The sequence below is a fragment of the Aythya marila genome (assembly GCF_965140915.1).
Source record: "Aythya marila genome assembly, chromosome: Z".
NCBI classification, from domain to species: Eukaryota; Metazoa; Chordata; class Aves; order Anseriformes; family Anatidae; genus Aythya; species Aythya marila.
In genome coordinates this window covers 31,711,999-31,733,105 of record NC_139080.1, presented here as the reverse complement: position 1 = coordinate 31,733,105, position 21,107 = coordinate 31,711,999, and the positions used below count along the sequence as shown (strand labels likewise).

Genomic DNA, 21,107 nt, shown 5'->3' with positions numbered 1-21,107 from the left:
AATCTACAAGGAGGGAGTTATGTCTACAAGTAGAAAATTACATCATTACGTAATAACCCTGCTTGTCTTTTCCCTCTCCTGCTAGAATCAGAGAATGGTTTGGGTTGGAAGGTAAATAAAGACCATCTAGTTCCAAACCCCCTGCCATGGACAGGACATCTTCCACTACACCAGATTGCTCAAAGCCCCATCTAACCTGTCCTTAAACACTTCCAGGGATAGGACATCCACAGCTTTTCTGGGCAACCTGTTTCTCACCAGCCTCACAGTGAATAATTTCTTCTTTATATCCACTCTAAACTTTTTTTTTTTTTTTTTTTTTTTTTTTTTTTTTTTCTTTTTAGGTTTAAAGCCATTAGTTTTGTCCTGTCACTACACTCCCTGACACAGAGTCCCTCCAAAGCTTTCCTGTAGATCCCTTTGGTTCCTGGAAGAAGCTTGTTATAAGATCTTCCCAGAGCCCTCTCTTTTCTGGGCTGAACAAGCCCAACTCCCTTGGCCTGTCTTTGTAGGAGAGGTGATCCAACCCTCTGGTCATCTTTGTGGCCCTCCTCTGGACTTGTTCTAATAGGTCTGTGCCCTTCTTGTGCTGGGGTCCCCAGAGTTGAACACACTAAACACACAGTAAGAACTTGATTCATACTAAGTTTTATTAGATTACAGGTCCACCAAAATTCACATAGGACTGGAAACACATTGTTATTCTTCAAGTACCAAACAAAGCCAAGTTAGCTCTTCAGCCTTATTTCTGCAGCTTCACTACCTTTTTACTGCTCTGCAGAAGATAGTAAGTCATTTTCAAAAGGAGGCATAGCAGTTTTAGTCCTTTTTAATTTTTTTCCCAGTCCTAGATGGAGTCAGAAAATTAGCTTTATCTCTATCACCAGTTAGGTTTTATAGAAAACATACATTTTCAAGTATACTGCCATGTAACATTAGATAAACAAGTATTGCAGTTTTCAGAGTTTTGGAGGTGGAGCTTTTTTTCATTATTGTTTGTTTGTTTGTTTATTTTGTTTTATTTCCAGTTTATCAGCAATGGGAAAGGCAAATTGTCTTACAGTATAAATTAGTGCAAGCTCTGTCATTTGCCTGAATTGCACTAATGGAGAACATGTCTCTGAATGCCTAATAAGAAGGAAAGAGATTCTCCTTTATCTGTCTTCTCTTTAAAATTAGTATTATCATGAAACAATATATTGCATATGAGTAAAAGCATGCCAACCATGGATATTGGCAATTAGGCGAAGTCCCTGGTGACTGGCAAAAAGGAAACATCACTCTCATTTTTAAAAAAGGGAGAAAGGAATCACAGAATCACAGAATTTCTAGGTTGGAAGAGACCTCAAGATCATCGAGTCCAACCTCTGACCTAACGCTAACAGTCCCCACTAAACCATATCCCTAAGCTCTACATCTAAACGTCTTTTAAAGACTTCCAGGGATGGTGACTCCACCACTTCCCTGGGCAGCCTGTTCCAATGCCTAACAACCCTCTCGGTAAAGAAGTTCTTCCTAACATCCAACCTAAAACTCCCCTGGCACAACTTAAGCCCATTCCCCCTCGTCCTGTCACCAGGCACGTGGGAGAATAGACCAACCCCCACCTCGCTACAGCCTCCTTTAAGGTATCTGTAAAGAGCAATAAGGTCACCCCTGAGCCTCCTTTTCTCCAGGCTGAACAAGCTCAGCTCCCTCAGCCACTCCTTGTAGGACTTGTTCTCCAGGCCCCTCACCAGCTTTGTCGCCCTTCTCTGGACCCGCTCAAGCACCTCGATGTCCTTCTTGTAGCGAGTGGCCCAAAACTGAAGACAGTACTTGAGGTGCGGCCTCACCAGAGCCGAGTACAGGGGGGCGATCACCTCCCTAGCCCTGCTGGTCACACTGTTTCTTATGCAAGCCAGGATGCTGTTGGCCTTCTTGGCCACCTGAGCACACTGCTGGCTCATATTCAGCTGACTATCAACCATCCCAGGTCCTTCTCTGCCTGGCAGCTCTCCAACCACTCATCTCCCAGCCTTGTTGAACTTCATACAGTTGATCTCAGCCCATCGATGCAGCCTATCCAAATCCTCCTGCAGAGCCTTCCTACCCTCAAGCAGATCGACACACATGCATAGCTTGGTGTCATCTACGAACTTACTGAGGGTGCACTCAATGCCCTCGTCCAGATCATCAATGAAGATATTAATATATTATATGTAAAGAGGACCGAAGATATTAAAGAGGACCGATGAAGATATTAAAGAGGAAGACATGGGGAACTACAGACTGATGAGCCTCACCTCTGTTCCTGGCAAGATCATGGAACAAATCCTTTTGGAGGAAGCGTTAAGGTACATGCAAGACAAGGAGGTGATCTGGGACAGCCAGCATGGCTTCACCAAGGGTAAATTGTGCCTGACCAATCTGGTGGCCTTCTGTGACGGATTGACTGCATCAGTCAACAAGGGAAGACTGACTGATACCATCTACTTGAACTTCTGAAAGGCCTTTTACAGGGTCCCATTTGACATCCTAATCTCTAAATTGGAAAGATATGGATTTGAATGGTGAAACATCCAGTGGATAAGGAATTGACACAATGGCTGCACGTAGAGAGTGGTGGTCAATGGTTCTATGTCCAGGTGGAGAGCGGTGATGAGTGGTATCACTCAGTGGTCTGTCTTGGGACAAGTGCTTTTTAGTATCTTTATCAATGACATAGACAATCGGATTGAGTGCACCCTCAGCAAGTTTGCACAGGACATCAAACTGAGTGGAGTAGTTGATAGCAAAGAAGGAAGAGATGCCATTCAAAGGGATGTGGACAGGCTGGAGAAGTGGGCCCATGTGAACTGCATGAGGTTCAACAAGGCTGAAGTGCAAGGTGTTGCACCTGTGTGCAATCTGGGGCAATCCCAGACAGGAGTACAGACTGGGAGAGGAACTCATTGAGAGCAGCCCTGTGGAGAGAGACTTGGGAATTCTGGTGAACAAAAAGCTTGACATGAGCCAGCAGTGCGAATCTGCAGCCCAGAAGGCCAACTGCATCCTGGCCTGCCACGACAGGAGGGTGGCCAGCAGGTCAAGAGAGGTGGTTCTCCTCTTCTACTCTGCCCTTGTGGGGTCCCACTTGGAGTACTACATCCAGGCCTGGGGGCCCCAGCACAAAAAGGATGTGGAGCTGTTAGAATGGGTCCAGAGGATGGCCACGAAGATGATCATAGGGCTGGAGCACCTATGAAGAAAGTCTGAGAGAGCAGGCAATGTTCAGCCTAAAGAAGAGAAGGCTCTGGGGAGACCTCATTTTGGCATTAAAGAGGGCTTATAAAAGGGATGGAGGACTCTTTACTCAATTAGATAATGATAGGACAAGGGGGAATGTTCTTAAAGCAAAAGAGGATAGATTTAGACTAGACATTAAGAGAAAATTTTTCACTGTAACAGTAGTGAGGCACTGGAAGAGGTTGCCCAGAGAGGCTGTGGAATCTCCATCCCTGGAAGTGTTCAAGGTCAGGCTGGATGGGGCCTGATCTAGTGGGTGGCATCCCAGTCTATGGCAGGGGTTTTGGAGTTAGATCATCTTAAAATTTCCTTCCAAGACAAGCCATTCTATGATTCTATGATTCATGGTGATTGGCATAGACATAAAACCTAGTAGTAGAATATGTTTGTTTGTTGTTTTCCAGAGCTGGTTTAACATAGTTCGTCACACTTTTTGTTCATTGTTTTTCATTGCTTTTATTTTCTTTGTTGTTAAATTATCTGAAGTTCTCCTGAACCCAGGATAGTTAAGCCAGATGTTTCAGGAATAGTTTTTAAACTGAATTGTTTTTCTCCTTAACCTTAGTAATACATGGCAAAACTGGCAAATTTTCCAAAATGGACAATATCTCTAAGGAAGTAAGTTATTTTATTTATGTTGAGTTTTTGAATTTGCCAGTCTCTGAATGAATCATATATTTAGAATTAAACGTATGAATTAAATTAATCATATATTTGGAATTAAAGAGTCTGTGAGCTGATTAACTTACACATGCTGTGTTTTTCTTTTATTGGTTTGATGTTAAACAATGAATTTGCAAAATGTCAAAAAGAATAAAAAGAGAATGACAGTGTATCAGTTTTTTCTTGATGACACACATTCACAATTTGTGCCAGAGAATATTTGATTCAGTCATGTCTCTGCATATCAGAAAGCTAAGTTAATACATGTGTAGACAAAAATTCAAGGCTAGGAGTTTGGGTGAAACCCTAGATGGTGAAACCCAGATGCTCTTCATCAGAATATATTTCTGTCTTTTCTGTTGTCCAAGAATAAAGCCTGTGAGTTGGGAAAGGATTTTTAGTTTCTTTGCTCTACCTCTGTGTTTAATTCACTGTGGATTTGGAGATTTTTTATCTCCACAGCAGCAATGATGGCACACTGTTTTGCTGTGCTCAGACTTGCTATAGCGCTTTTTTCAGGTTTGTTCTTAGTGAATACGTAGTGTTCAGTAGGCAAAATTAGCACAGCAGGTAGTTTATGGAGGTTTGAGCATTCTGGAAAGTTGAAAACACAGCAATAGCAATTGTGTCTTACCTTTCCATTTAAGAAGAAAGGGTGTGGATTCTCAAATTGTAACAGTTTTACTTTTTTATTTTATTTTATTTTATTTTATTTTATTTTATTTTATTTTATTTTATTTTATTTTATTTTATTTTATTTTATTTTATTTATATTTTAGTGGTATGTTGCACGTTAGGCATCAGGTAATTGTGAAGGTTGTGCATTGCCCCATCCCTGGAGGTGTTCAAGACCAGATGGGAGAAAGACCTGGACAACTTGATTTAGTGAGTGGCATCCCAGTCCATAGCAGTGGGGCTGGAATTAGATGATCTTTAAGATCCCTTCCATCCCAAGCCCTTCTATGATTCTATAATATTTAATGTAGCAACATAAAATATTGCATATTGAGTTTGGTTTTTAGTAATGGCTACAACATATTTTCTTGGCATTCAAAATAATGTCAAGATTTCCACCAGTGTTACATACATATACACTTATAGCCTGCTGGGGTTTTGACATTTAAATAAACATGCTGACAAGAATTTTTGCCTTGTGGAACGGGCAGTTCAGCAGAATAACAGTTAGGCAGACATAAGAACTGAAGAACAGCAACTCAGAAACAAAAACTAGTACAGTACAGGTACATAGCGGCCAGTTCTGAGAGGTCAGTGAAAACAACCAGAGAGGCTGAGAACAGAAAGTGACTGTTGAAAGTTGAAGAGGACAGCAGAAATTAATTGCAGCAGTTGCTGTAGAGCAACTACATATAACAGCTTACAGCTGAAGACAGACCACAAAGCCAATACCCATGGCTTTTTGTTATTTGTTTGTTTTATAATTTAATAACCCTAAATACTCATTTCATATCATTCAAATCAGCATCTTCAAGCATACTGGATTGCTAAAAACTGCTCAGCTCAGAAAGAGAATGATGTACACAAACTCTTCAACATCTCTGAACTATGGTTAGAAATCTCAGTTTTTACATTGATTTTTCAGGAGTCATGTCTCATGTCAGTGTAAGTTTGAAAATTCTATTTTACCAGAAGTCCCATAAATTAAGTTAAATTATGTTTTTACAGAAAAGGAAAGTAAAAGAATAATTAATAAAAATGTCCTTTCCTACTTTTGAAATTTCTTCAGTTCTCTGTCCTCTTCTATTCCTGCAGTAGTTGTATTTTATGTGTAAATTTATTTATTTATTTTGACAGAGTGGAATAATGTGGGAATGAACAGGAATTATATTTGAAACTGTGCCCATGCATATATCTCTCTTCTTTTATAATCCTTTCTGCATAGACTCTTAATACATAGGCATTTACCTCCCCACTGCAAACTTACAGATGGTTTCATAGAATTTCTCCTAAATGTAACTGATTTTAATGGCCTAAAGGTGGAGATCCTGTTTTCATGACATCCTGCGATCATAACATCAAGTCATGAATCATGATCTTATCTGAGTTGATTGATGAGCTCATTTTACAGGAGAAGACAAATTGGATTTTTTATTTATACTGGTGATAAAATATAATGTGTGATCTTGCTATTTTGATGATATCAGATTTTCCATTTTAATATAAATTTACTAGTAAAATCTGTAAGTACTTTCCTGACCTTTTAGTTATTTCTTAGTGCTTTTTCTTGCAGGTGAATGCTATTATCTAAGAAATAAAATATTTTATACCTTTCTTCATTCTGAAGTCTTGGCATAACTTATTTTTCATGGGTCCTGCTTAGATTAATGCTTTTGTTTGTTTGTGTATTTGTTTTAGCACCACCAAAGTTTACAAGAACACCTGTCGACCAGACAGGGGTTTCTGGAGGAGTCGCCTCATTCATCTGTCAAGCCACAGGAGACCCAAGACCTAAAATTGTCTGGAACAAAAAGGGAAAGAAAGTCAGCAATCAGAGATTTGAGGTATTAGGTCCATTGTTCTGTTCCTCTGAAAAACATAAATTCCAGTCTCACTTCAAATCGCAACATATGTGCTCTATTATCAGTGATTAAACAAAATAGCTATGACCATTGGGAATAATATAGTGGGAGCAGTTTTGTGCAGGTTTCATTTTGCAAACTAGTTATAAATAGCACTGTTAAAGGGAAAACTGCTGCTGTTGCATTCTAAACCTGCATGATCCAAATGGGGAGCCTTGGCATGCTTCAGTTCACCCTGCAAACTTTTCTGTAAAGGAGATGGGGAAAATTATTTGATCAGTGATTATTGTCCCCAGAGAGTAAGCCACCTCTGTCTGTGGCAGTGTGCACCAAGCAGGCCTAGCCTACTATGGCTTCTGCTGCCACAATTGCTTACCACTGTTGCAGAGAAAGATGAAAGGGACATTATATTTCCTGCTGCTGCAGAGGAAATATAAAAGTTGTTTGTTTTTGATTCTTTTCTTAACAATATCCTTGGGAAAAGCTATAGAGAGAGCTGTTTCCTCTCTTTCCACAACCTTCAATTAAAGGAAACGGTGAAGATAATCTGTTCAAAGGATACAGGTTCTTTGGGGAAATAAAACAACTAATAATATTCCCTCTTTTAGTGGCAGGAAGAATTGATATCAAATATTGTATGACCTTTAACATGAAGAACAAATTCAGAAAATGGGAGAAGGCATGTATAATGGGTACCAAACTGGGGCTGATAATGTATAATTTTCCTAGTGCCTCTTCACTGTTTTCACTGTTCACATGTCTCTACTTTTGCATCAGGAAAACAACTGTTTGGCAAATGACTAATTGGTGTATAAAACAGTGACACATTTTTTGAGTGATCTAAAATATATGTATAAAATGTTGAATGAATGTTGAAGTCTTCAGTGTTCATTGTTAGTAGTTTTGGGGAATATTGCTTTCACTGGGTTTCAGTTTAGACTTGTGCCAGTAGAAAAGAATTGCATTCCTTGCATAGACTATTTTCTTCTTTCCTTTTTTTTTCTTTTTGTTCAAAATGAATTTAAAGATATTTGAAGTACTTGCAGTATGCAAAAGCTATCAATCCCTTTATTAACTTATATAGTTATTTGCTTGTTTATTTACTGCAATATGAAAAAAATAATTTAAATCAAACGTAAAAGTGACCTGATAGTGCCAGGAACCATTTGTTCCTTACAGAATATTTGCAGAGCTGTATTTGGATACAGGGGTTAACATAGAAATGTTACCATAAAATCTACGTAATTTATCCCATTCTGGTCACAAAATGTTCATTCAAGTTGACTCTTAAACAGTGAAAGATTGGGCATGTACATGTTTACCGCGGCTGAGTTTTATTTTTCAATATGTGGTGTTTTACTTGATTCATGTATTGTTTTCTGTGTGTCTATATACCTGGTTTTAGGGAGAATAGGCAAAAATACATCTGTTTTATTTCCATTAAAATGTTGGAATGCAACCACAATAAATAAATAAATAATAAATTCATTTAGTGAAGTACAGAACAAGCTGTATAGTCAGGTAAGATGGAATGTATTTCAAAGAAATAGAAAACACATGCCAAGTATTTTATTTATTTTTATTTATTATAAATATTTTTTTTTATTATAACCCCTGAACAGAATGCTTATAAAATATCCAAATAAAATACATGGAACATAAACATTATAAGCACTTTTATTTCCCATTAAAAATCAGAGCATTAATTCACATTGTAGAATCTCAGAATAACAACAGAGTAACGGCAGAAATGAGATTCAAAAAATACATAAGGAATCTCTGGGAAACAAGAAAAATCTGAGATTTTTTCCTTTTTTTTTCTGGTACGTTTATTTTTATTTATGTATTTATTAGATTAATATTTTGAGTATTTCTCTGAGTTTGATTGCTTAGTAGTAGAGAACATGAAAAGGTTTTACCTGACCACTTGTCTATATAGAAGCCTAATGGATAGAGTTGGAAGAGATTTCAAGTGGCTATCTAATCCATCTTCTTTCCCAGAGATACTGAGGGTTAATTATTTTTTATTATTATTATTAATTATTTATTATTTGTTATTATTATGACTGTTAGTTTTTAAATGAACTTGATAGCCTTGTACGGAGTATTGTGAATCTTGACATTTTTTCTCATGTCTAATCTGAACTTTTTGCTGGAACTTAATGTACAAAGTAATTGTTTTATCTAGTAACATGAGAACAAATTGTTTATTCCCTTCCTCTTGACAGTGAACAGGTTTTTATTTGAAGAATGTTATCATAGAATAATGTTCTTCTCACTGGATAATTCTTAAAACTGATATTGATCAAACAGTTGGTGAGTGTGACACACCAGTCCTAAAATTAAAGGCTAAAACAACCCTTTGTAGGACTTTGCTTTAATTTTTCATTTATATTGCTTATATATATTCATTTAAATGCTATGAGTGAATGTGATATGGGAGGATTCTTTCTCTCCTCTTGCTTCAAATAAATTCGATTATACAAATTAGAAAAATAAACTTTAAGTTACTGAGATGCCTTGCTAAGAGGAAGTTAAAGAGAGAGAGAATAGGGGAAAAAAAAGTGTTTTTTTTTTTTCTTTTTTTTTTAATTTATTAATATTACACCATTCTGTGTGTGTGGCAAGAGGGTGGTTCTGTTTCGCTTTTTTATTTATTTAATGTTTTGTTTTGTTTCATTGTGTTTTAATCTACTTCAGGTAGTGTGGGAGTATGAGGAATTAACTATCTGTGGAGAATTTATCACAGGAAAACTAAATTTATTTTATGATGTGTATTTTGGAGACACCAGACTTGAGACTTAAATTTGGCAATATTTTCCCAATCCAAACTGCTGCAATTGCTTTTGCTGGTCATCCAGCTAGAATTATTCAGCACTCGTATTTAAAGAAGAATGATTATTAATTTTAAGTGTTATGACTGGGACTATTTGGATCCCATACCATCATTTTTATATGCAAATAATCTGTCTGTATGCTTTTTAGGACTGTGAAATTTTCCTTTCATTCATAAACATCAATTTATCAAGAATTCTAGTTACTATTTTCTTGGACTACAGAACTGTTTTTTTCTCAGAAAAAAAAAGAAAAGATTACTTTCATATTTCCATTTAGACTTCTTCCACTCATAAGAACTGAGCATTTTCTATAATGAATATGGAAAAATAATGGGGTAATCATGATAAATTAATCATAATTCCCAACGCTGTACTTTTTTCATACTTTCAAAAAGACTAAAAATCTAAGGGATTATTTGAATATGTTGTACCAACTCAAACATATATGCCAATAGGCATATAAATTGTATTGTTTTGTTTTGTTTTGTTTTTTTAATGTGCATATCAAGTGTGATTATAGCCATAAATTAATTATTTTGTAAAAATAATTAAAAAAAAAAAAGACTAGTAAGTCATATATTAGTCATATCAAGATTAGTAAGTCTTGGTAAGTACCACTGACCTGAGTACTAACTTATTTTACTGACAAAGAAATTAAAGGGAAAAAAATAATAAATAGATTACTATTATTATTTAATTATAGGGAAGCCTTTTCCAACATCTGGAGTGTTGCAGCACTCACCAAAATCTGATGTGATCGTGACTGCAAAACATGAAGGAAATAATTTCATACTTTGCATGTAAAGATGAATATTTCTTGTACAAATATTATAATTTCAAAACTAAACCTGAATATTTGGCCTTGTTATTTAGTCTTTTAACTGCTACATGTGTTCTAATTTTGGAGCACTTTTTGGATAAATTTACTCACATTCTCTGGGCTGAATATATAGCTAAACTGCTCAGAAATTGCCAAGCTTATTCCACTTGTGAGCTCACAAGTGAAATGTACTTTGTGAGCAGGTTGGGAATATAGCCTGCAGCAGTACGAATTAATGTAACTGGCATAAAAATATAAAGGCCGGAAGATAAGATAATAGAGGGAGACTGGTGATCAACTTTGGGATAAAAGAGCATTAAATTACAGAATACATCTGGATTTTTTTTGTTCGCTTGTTTGTTGTTGTTTTTTTTTTTGTCCTGTCCTTTCTTGAAACTCTCTTGGAGTAGCTATTGAATGTTTACTGAAGAGCAGTGTATGTTACACAGCATTGCCCATATTCACACCTTTGTTGAATTTGTACATATATTTGAAAAATGAACCTGGCTCTCATGTCACAAATACTGACAGGTCATGCACAGATTAATGGAGGGATAGGCATTTGTAACAACATCTGTGACAGCTGTTGTTTCCTTCTATAGGTAATAGAATTTGATGATGGATCTGGATCAGTTCTCAGAATACAACCACTGCGCACACCACGAGATGAAGCTATTTATGAGTGTGTGGCTTCTAACAGTGTTGGTGAAATAAGTGTGTCCACAAGACTCACTGTTTTACGTGGTAAGTTCTTTTTCAACATAGCTAACTTATTCTTAGATCATTGTAAAAGGGAGGTTTCACTCCAAGAAAATTAATTGAAGTTGTTTTCATATGGGTGTTATTATAATTCTAATGCTGTTAAATAATAACTAATTCACATAACACTTGAGTACCTTATATACTCAATTTTTGACCATAGACTGGTAATGTGGGTATGACAGAGTGGACTGAAGAAAAAAAGTAAAACGGGAATGTCTTGTGCATAACTGGTTACATACATTAATTACTGAATGAAAAACAATGTTTTATGAATGCATCTGATCTACATTTTAGTGGTGCTCTGGGTAGCTTAGCTTTGTATGATCAGCATTTATACTGAAATTTGTCCAATTAACAGTGACCTTGAAAAATTACGTGAACAGTATTTAGATGAGATTAATTAAACAGCTATAAAGTTTTTCCCCCAAGCTATCACATATAAAACCAAAAGAAAAAAAAAAAAAAAAAAAAAAAAGAGGGGGTAGGAGAGGGGGAGGACTTTTTCAATTTCAAATATACATGTTACCTGAACTATTTTTTCAGGTAGAACTACCTTTCTATTTTGGCAATAATTTTTTGAATATAGGAAAGGAAAATTCATTTTTTTCATTGTCCTGCAGGGGTGAGGATATATATGTTCTTCCAAGACTGTTGTCTAGTAGTACTTCTTATCATTTTGTAAGTACTTCGTATAGTAGTAAGTGCTAGTAGTCAAATGACCTGAATGCTTCATTCTGTCTGCTGGAGATAAATGGAAACTGGATTTGTAGACACTTTATGAAATATCACTCTTCAGTTTGGAGGGGTGCTTTTACAGCTGAAGATTACTGTTTTGCATTGTGATATCACATTGCATTATTTGTTTTGCAGAAATAACTGCTAAGGGCCTGTTTACATGAACTGATGATGTCTGCTTGACAGAATTTAGAGAACTTTTTTGAACGGTTTAAACACATTTTCTTTTTGTTCCTTCTGTCCCAACAAACTTATGGAGACAAGAAGACTTCTTCTCTCTTTTTTTTTTTTTTTTTTCTGGAGTTTGGATTTCTCTCTCTCTCTCTCTCTATGTATAAATATATATTTCTATACTTCTATTAACTGTTTCCGTCACTGTGGATAATCCTGGTGTTACTTTTGGAGTCAAAGAACAACAATACACACTTCCTAGAGGTAGTCTGTTGTAAACAAATCTTTTTAATATTTAAAGTTGTTCTCTCTAATGCCAAGATTGTTTGTTCTGTTATCTTTTAAAAAACTATTCTTGGCATAGACAGCGAAAATGGGAAGACTGATAATTAGGTTCAGCATCATGGATTTGTTCCTAACTTTCTGAGATGCATTTTTCCCTTCATTGTTTTGAATAAAGAAAACATTGTTTATGTGCAGCTTCCATGCAGTTTAAAATGAACATAAAACTATATTTTCATACTGCATTAAAAGTTTGGTAAATTAAAAAGAGATGCAAAAAGAGAGAAGGAATATTTAATAATAATAATAATAATAATACAATTAGGAAACCCAGATGGAAGAAGTTTTCTTTGCTTTCAGAATTTCATGAAATGTATTTACAAGACTCTCTGGTCTTGAAATGTGCAAGCAAGTGTTTTTTTTTTATATTATCCTAAATGAAGAAAAATTCTCATGTTGAGGTTTGTAGAAAAGAAGTAACAGCATTCATCTCTATTGAGGGCTGTAAAGGTTGGAAAAGGCAGATTGTCAACACCAACTGACTGTAGATCTGTTTCTTTGCTACACCTGTTGATTATTTAATTGTAAGGCATATGTGGTCTTTGCTACTTATTTCTTTCTCAGATATCTCATTGCTATTTACAATACTAGCATTAGATTCTGTATGAAAAAGTTCATTATTATATGCATATGCAAATACCAGATGAACAAAAACTGAATGCTATTATTTGTGAGGATAAATATTTAAGTCAATTTAAATTTAAATTAATTACAGGTTGATTATCTAATTAAAATGTATGAAATCTGGAAGAATATGTGTTGTTTCCAGCCACGATACTTATGGCTTTTGCAACAGATGTAATATATTTTGGCCTCAGGAATATGTTTAGGTATTGAATATGAAACTGAGAATATGCAAGAGCTCATGAACATACTGAGACTGTAGATTCAGAAAAAGGAATAACAGAGAATTTAAAAAAAAAAAAAAAAAAGGAATTACAGAGAAAAGTAAGAACCGTACAGAGTAGCATCACATTGTAAGGAAATTTTGTCAGGGTTAAAATTCTGAGGTGCTTTAAATACAGTGACTCTGTTGATTTCCATGACAAATGATTATTCAGTCCTACGTATACTAACCTAGAAGATAAGTAATTTTGTTATAACCTACTTTGCAATCTTTCACAAATCTTTATGTTGTACAGTCTTCAAAACTAGCCTTGTGGAAGAAACTCCAACTGATTATGTCTTTATGCGAAAGAGTATTTGCTCTGCTCATAGCTGCTGTAGGAATAAACACACAATAAAGGTGTGAAAAGGATTTAACTGATATAATCCAATGCCAAACAGATTGGAGTGAGTTGCATCTGTGGTCCACTTACACTTTACTCATCAGAGTATGTATGACTCTGGATTGCAGAAGATACACACATTAACTTCTGTGTTTTTCAAATCTTTCCGTAAAGGTGCTATCACAGACCCAAGTTGGCATTTGTGCTCAGTCTTGCACAAAAGGAAATCTTGGAGAGGAAGTCTGAGTTAACCCACAGTTAACCCACAAGCACTGCCATCCTAATATGTGAGGTTGATGAAATTAGGGTATTTCTAGGAGTTAAAATATCCACCTATATGCATTTTTGTTTTGTTTCGTTTTAATTTAATCCATTTTAACTGGGTAGCCTATAAAACATTTTACCATGACAGAACAGAAATATTTTTGCCAATAAATACGTATTTTAGAGCCAAACTTGACATTTTTCTCTCTTTGGAAGTATATTGTAACAGCAGTTTCATTCACTACAACTATTACCTAGTTTCATTAGGTTCGTGCATAGCAGAGCCAAAGGGTTAGGACTTTTTCTGTTACCAGAATAAATAAGAACGCAAGAAAAACTTTTACTTGCTAGGATGAATATAGTGACTGCCTGGACTAAGAGCCTTAGATAAATTAAAACTATTTTGTTTGCTCGTTTGTTTTGTTTTGTTTTTCTTTATATAAGGTAGGCAACTGCTTTCCAGGACACATTCACTTACATGAAAATGCTCATCTCACAGAAAGTAAGGCTTTTAAGGATAAGCCTCCTTCCAGACAAGAAGGGTCTATATATTTCTTTTGGAGGCCTTTGTTTTCAAAATTCATATTGAGAACCATATGACTGGAACAATATTTTGATGTATTCATTCAACATTATCAGTGTTCAATTGGCTATGGAAAACAATAAAGTGGTAGTATCTTCCCATACTCTGCAGACGTTACAGGTAGAATGGCTTTCCTTTTGTTTGTCTGTCCTTTTTCTTTTTAAAGTCATGTAATAGTGTTTTTTGGACTTGCAAATGGTGGATAACAGACATTTTTAATGGCTATAGACATTCTGGCAAGTATCACATGCAAAAATATAAATTCGAAAGGAAGGGTACCTCCCTGTCCTGCTGTAGTCAAGAAATCAGCAACACTGCCATTATGTTAATTTTAAGAAATACTGTTTTGTGTTTGTTTGTTTGTTTGTTTTGTTTTGATTTTTAAAGTGAATTCTTATTATCATTCCTAGCTGAAATTCTGCCATGACCATGTGGACCCCAAGCATTTTAATTTCAGCTGCCTTCTCAGATAGTAGATGTTTGCAACACAGGGTAGTGCAGGTTTTAAGCAGTGGTGGAGAAGGCACAGTAGAGCTGAATACCTAGGTATTTGTTTTGCTTTTTGCTTATTATCTGAAAAGTAAAGAGAGAGACTACATAGTATATTAAAAAAAAAAAAAAAAAGTAGGTTGTTTTCTGAGCCCACTATTTTCTCTATTATTGTTGATTGTATTGTGATAATAGTAAAATTACTAATGTAGAGAATTTTTGTGAAGCAGGCACTGTATAAGGAAGGAAGAATTAAAGTAAATGGGAAGTGCCTAGGGCAGATATTCCTCTCTTATGCACTTTAGAAAGTGATTGATTTAATGTCAAACAGTCATTACTGCAAAAAATAAAAAGTGAAATATTTACTGAACTGTAAGCGTTTCCCTGTCTATTCATACACAAAGAGATTGAGGTACAGATAACTGAGAGAGATGATGTTTATTACACTCTCAGAAGTCAAATAAACATTTCCATGCTATTAAAAAATGCATCCAAGGTACATTTTTTATTTCTGCTGCCAGCAACAGATTCCATGATAATAGAAGCTCATTTCTGTATTTTCACTGTACCCAGTAGTACTGAAACGAGAAGGAACTATTCTAAAGTAATCTGTCATCTGGGACAGCTATCTTTGAGGGCATGGAAATTAGACAAATGGAGTGGCACGGCTGTAGTGTTCAAAAATGCACTGTGGGATGTCTCTCATTTCTAGACAAATGGGAGGAAGAACTATACATATTCGGGGTATTAGCTGCCTGGTAGGAAAAATTAGTTCATGTTCCAGCTAGAGCTGTATAAGCTTTGTATACCAATGTTTACCTGACTTGACTGTTCACTGTGTAGTCATAATGATTGTTGCCAGGGGGGCTGCTGGTAGGACAGACCATTGAAAGTAAAATAAAGACTAACAGGGAAAGCAAGAAAATACCTATGTAATAACTTCATACACTGGAAAGATGTTTATCTCAAACATATGTTGCATGTGGAGCCAAAGGAGTTTCCCAAACTTCCTCAACTTTCAGTGAGCACGATACAGATTACATACAGTCACCTTTTGACTAGAATTAGCACACAGAATCACAGAATTTCTAGGTTGGAAGAGACCTCAAGATCATCGAGTCCAACCTCTGACCTAACACTAACAGTCCCCACATGTTCATTACAGTTCTATTTTTATTATGCCTCTTTTTGAAGAGGAAGACTGTTGTTCCTGCTGTGAAAATAGTACTTTGCAATTTAAGTTATAAAGTCTCTCCTGAGGAACTGAGCAAGGAAGATTAAGTAACAAAACACATCTGCTTGACACTCACACAAAAGGATTTTGAGAAAAAGTGAAACAAACAGAAAGGTAGCCAATACAACTTAAATTTAAAAAAAAAAAAAAAAAAAAAAAAGGAAAAAAGAGTGAAAAAAATTATTGAATAGCATGCAGATTCCTTGAAATGGCTAAGAAAGTAGTAGAGCACTAGGAATATTTAGATGTAACTTTATAAACTATTTTCAAATCTTTTCTATGGGTATGGGAATGTAGGTAGGGCAAACAAAAACACTTGCCTTCCATACAGCATAATTTGAAACACTTAATGACTTACCATCTCTATAAAGATGGGCATGGCCAGGTGTTTTAACCAATTAGTCAGAATATATAAAATATATTTTGAAATGCATAATCCATTTCCCATTGCTGACTTATAACGTATATGTGTGTTTTCAGTTCCTTTCTAGTATAGGGACATAGTGGTGACTAATGGTAACGGTTGAGAAAGTACTGCACTTTACAAATTCTGTAAAAAACAGTAAACTTATAAGAGCCTATTACTATAAATATGTGATGCAAGGTATTGAGTTCAATTTCTAGGTATGTATATTTGACATTAGTGATTTCAATTATCTGTTGTGGACTTTTGTGTCATTCTTTATAAACCTGCTGTTTATAGTCATTTAAAACAAATGAAAATGACTGCATAGTTGCTGTAGGTTTTCTGATTTTCTGGTTAATGCCTAATCTTATGATTTTAATAGTTAATACCTTTTTGTACCTCTCCTGCCAATTTCCATCTATTTCCTAGATGGAAAATTTATCAAACATATTTTTGCAGCACTCTTATAATAGCTTGGTAGCACTTTAATAGTAGAAGTAATAGTAGTAGTAGCACTAGTAGCAGTGTCAATTTTGATTTTGTACTAACTACATATTTTCCTTTTTTTTGCACACCATGTTATTATAAAGAACCTCTTACAATATAAAGCTAAAGCTTTAAGTCAGAAAGCTGCTTCTAAAACGCAGAGCAGTCACTTAAAAAAAAAAAAAAGTAATTAATATCAAATTTCTTGATTGTAAATATCAATACTGGTAGTCAAGTAGTCAATACCTTGTATTCAAGAATTTCAATGATGAGTAATTATTTTAGAAAATTAATAGTCTGGACAATTAATAAGACCTTTTAAGATGTTTTAAAAAGGTATTCATCCATAGCCATGAGAACATTTTGAAACATTTGTCCTAACTTTATTTCCTATAAACAATATTGTTTTATCTTGAAAATATTGTTTTATCTTGAAGTTTCAGTTCTTTGTTAACCTACATATTTTTTTTGAACATGATTGGTCATATAGATTTATTAGCATGATGAAAATACACAAAAGAACTTTTCCTGCTACCAACTAGTAATAACAGCTATGGGTATGCCTTTGTAAAGGTCTTTTGTTTTGTTTTGTTTTGTTTTGTTTTTTTGTTTGTTTTGTTTTTGTTTTCTCTTCCTGCTGTTCCTCACTGAATTTCATCTTTCACTGGATTTCATCCACTCAAGTTTATGTTTTATGTACAATAGGCATAAAATTAACTAGTTCAGTTTCATGCATTTGTACATATTCACAGGATCAATTTTAATTTTTGAAATATTAACAGTTGTAGAAAATGATTAATACCTGATATTTGCAAGGCAGTGTGGATGGTCCTAAGACAAGAAACATTGTTTTGAAATCTGTCAGCTGGCTATATATCTGTAATACACATTAGAAAAAAAAAAAAAAAAAAAAAAAAAAAAAAAGCTTGTGGATGTTTTTCAGGGATCTGACAGTTGTTGTGATCTAAGAAGAGGAATTGAAATAATACCAGACAAAGGAGGGCAGTTTTATTTAGCTTGAAATAATTCTTCACCAGACAGTTTTGGCTAAGAATGTACACCTGTTAAATACTTTCAGGCAACAGTTCAATGACTAATTTTAACATGACTCCATCTGGGTTTTCCCACTCTTGTGTATAATAACTTCATATAGTGTCATAGACATCTTTGATAAAAAGGAAATATGTCAGCCGCTTCGAAAACACAAACTAAGCCATCCTGAGCAAATTATTTTAAAACACATTTGTTTTATATGTTTTTACCACTCACTGATATGTACAATGATTCACCCCTTTTCCTAGACAGTCCCATAATCACCAGAAATCAGTCAGGAACATGTAGCATTGAGAACAAAGAATTACGAGGCGGAAGAGGAATATTTCCTCTTCCAGTCTACCCTTGCAGAACCAGTATTAAAACATGTAACAATGAATTGGATCAAATTAAAATAAAATCTTTCTCTGAAAAGCCATGAGCTGCTGTAAACAATGGGTTACCATTTTGATCTGTTTCCTCAAAGACGGACCCATATACAAACATTCACAGACATGATGTTATGAATGTTATGAATTCATAACATGAATGTTATGAATTTCTACACAGGAAAAGGCGGAGGATTAACTACATGCACAACTGCTAGCTGTTCTGCATGAGGATAGGTTTTTTAGTATTCTGTTCATGATTTCCATGTATTGCAAAATTATGTGTCTGTACACATAAATAAGAAAAACTAACTATTTTTCATTTTCTATCTGTCTATAAGGTAAGTCAATTTAAATAATTCAATTTTAGGATGAGTAGTTAATAATTAACCATTTGTATATCTTAATTGATATACAAATAAGTACTATACTATATATATATATTTGACACCAAAATTCTTAGAATGCACTCACTTTTCCTGAGATTACTATTACACATATGTTCAAGGTCCTCGCCCTCGTTTAGAGAGTCCTATTGGATCTGTATTGGGGTTTAAGATTATGCAAGCTTTCATTGTTTCTGGCAGTGGCCAGAAACCACTGCCTTGACTGAAGTCAAGGCCTTAATCAAACCACTGGCATTAACTTAATGCCAAATGCCATATTCCATGTTGTAGTTGTAATCTGTGGCCTCAGTTCTACCCACTCAATTCAACACACCCTTATGATATTTAGTAGCAATGTAATTGTCATTACTGCACCATATGAAGGTAAAATTCATACCACAATTCCAGGGAATGTTTTGATGTCAATATTCTATATTGACTGAAAAAAAAAAAAAATCCAATAACAAAACAAAAAAAAAGTTCTAGAGATTGTTTGAGGGGATGACACAATGATTAGTTTCTCAACCTCAGACAGTGCCAACATTATCTGTAAGTAACTGCTGGTGGTAGCAGCTTGGTAGGTTTCAACTTAATTGTTGTCATAGTAAATATTTATATGAAATGCCTAATAGAGCATAATAAAACCAAGACAATTACTAAAAAAAAAAAAGACATTCATATAGAAGGTCCATCTTTAGCTTTCCAGGCTACTGGCTTCTGTGAATGCTTGTTTTTTATCAAGTACACCATTAGGATGACAGAAATGTGTACTGAAATGTAGGACAAGGTTGAGACTATAGTACTGATGTAACAAAATTAAATTCATTTTAATGCAATAAGTGCTAATCTTCAAATACAGGAAAAGCCTAGTGATAAAGCTTTCTCATGTATATCTGAAAATGTAATTTAAAAATTAAAGAAACGTTATGCAATATTTCAGCTTCGTTAGCCTGGCAATAGGTTTGAAAATAGTATTTATTGCTGTGATTGTTAAGTTTGGAGTGACTTGTCATAGGAAGCAAAAAAATAAAAGAGAAGAATACATGCCAAAAAATATTTAACATATTCTGGGCAAACATACAAGCATTAAAAGGAAGGTGACATTCAATGGATCATGTAAAACATGCATATTTTGATTGCTAGCACTAGTAATAAACAAATTCTGAACTAACAACTTTTAATTGATTCAACAAAGCAAAGGGAGTTTCTTTGCACTAATATGGTAAAATGCTGAAAGAACTGTGAGTTAAGTGGTTTCATGGAGATGTAAAAAACTTCTATGAATGCTCAGATGTACACATGATACAAAATCCTGTTATACATTTCACTCCAGGTATTACAGTACTTGCTGTAAACTGATATGTAATTCTGCTGCTGACTTGCTACTGTCCCATTTATCTCAGAATCTTAGCAAAGATATGTTAATAAAGTTACCATTTACTGGTTCAGTAGTAATGGAATTTCTTCATCTTCCCTTAGAAACAGGTAAATCATGTGCAAAAGTGTTACTTAAATTCAGCATGACTTAAATTATTCCATTAAAAATGTTTTTCTGTAAAAAAATACCACAGAGGATCTGCTATAATTTAAAAAGTTAGTGACATTTTAGCACCTATATTATATTGAATGCATCTTGTGACATACAGTGCCAGGACATACCTAAGATAACAACAGCAAAACAAAATCATAGAAACAGAGAATCATAGAATGGTTTGAGTTGGAAGAGAGCCTAAAGATCATCTAGTTCAAATCCCTCTGCCATGGGCAAGGTCACCTTCCACTAGACCAGGTTGCTCAAATCCACATCCAACCACAAATTCGCTGGGCAACTTGTTCCAGTGCCTTACCACCCTCATAGTAAAGAATTTCTTTCTAATGTCTAATCTAAATCTACCGTTTTTTAGTTGGAAACCCTTATTCCTTGTCCTATGACTATACTCCCTGAGAGAGTCTTTCCTGTAGGCCCTCTTTAGGTACTGGAAGGTTACTGTAAGGTCTCCCTGGAACCATGTAATTTATTTTAATAAAATATATCAACTTGTCTTAGATGGCATTATCAGCCTAGTTACTAAGATAAACCAATCTGTGTAGACATCCTCTATCTTAATGTTCACACACAGATTTATTTGGTTTTTGGCTGTATAGATAAGGAAGATTATCTAGGGAATCCTCTTCATTATACCTGCAGAAAAATGACTTTCAAGGAAAGTGAATTGAGAGGCTGAAAAGTTGCCAGATTTTTTTTTTTTTTTTTTCTTCAAAAAGCTACTGTCACTTGGGACTTGATTTATGGCAAGAAGATGAAGCCAAGTGTAGAAAAGACATTAGTAAACCCAAAAGCAATCATTTGTTGTTGTGGCATATTTCATACAGCAGGCAGAGGACTGAACTGAGTATGCTGCAGTCAGTGAGAAAACTGTCTTCTTAGCTAGACTTCAGATCAGTCATATAATGAATTAGGTAGTTAGTTGCAAA

The 21,107-nt window shown here is 34.9% G+C and overlaps 1 protein-coding gene across 3 annotated transcripts in view; it reads left to right on the top strand.

The window, feature by feature from the left end:
• PTPRD (protein tyrosine phosphatase receptor type D) overlaps positions 1-21,107 on the top strand; it is a 397,803-nt gene that overhangs the window by 158,939 nt on the left and 217,757 nt on the right. For 2 of the 3 annotated variants that reach the window (XM_082783775.1, XM_082783774.1), the window contains exons 3-4: positions 6,304-6,449; positions 10,727-10,868. The exons of the other annotated variant lie outside the window; for it this stretch is intronic. In XM_082783775.1, the coding sequence (XP_082639901.1) occupies positions 6,304-6,449; positions 10,727-10,868 (288 nt within the window). The remainder of the gene's footprint in view (positions 1-6,303; positions 6,450-10,726; positions 10,869-21,107) is intronic. 3 annotated transcript variants of the gene reach the window in all.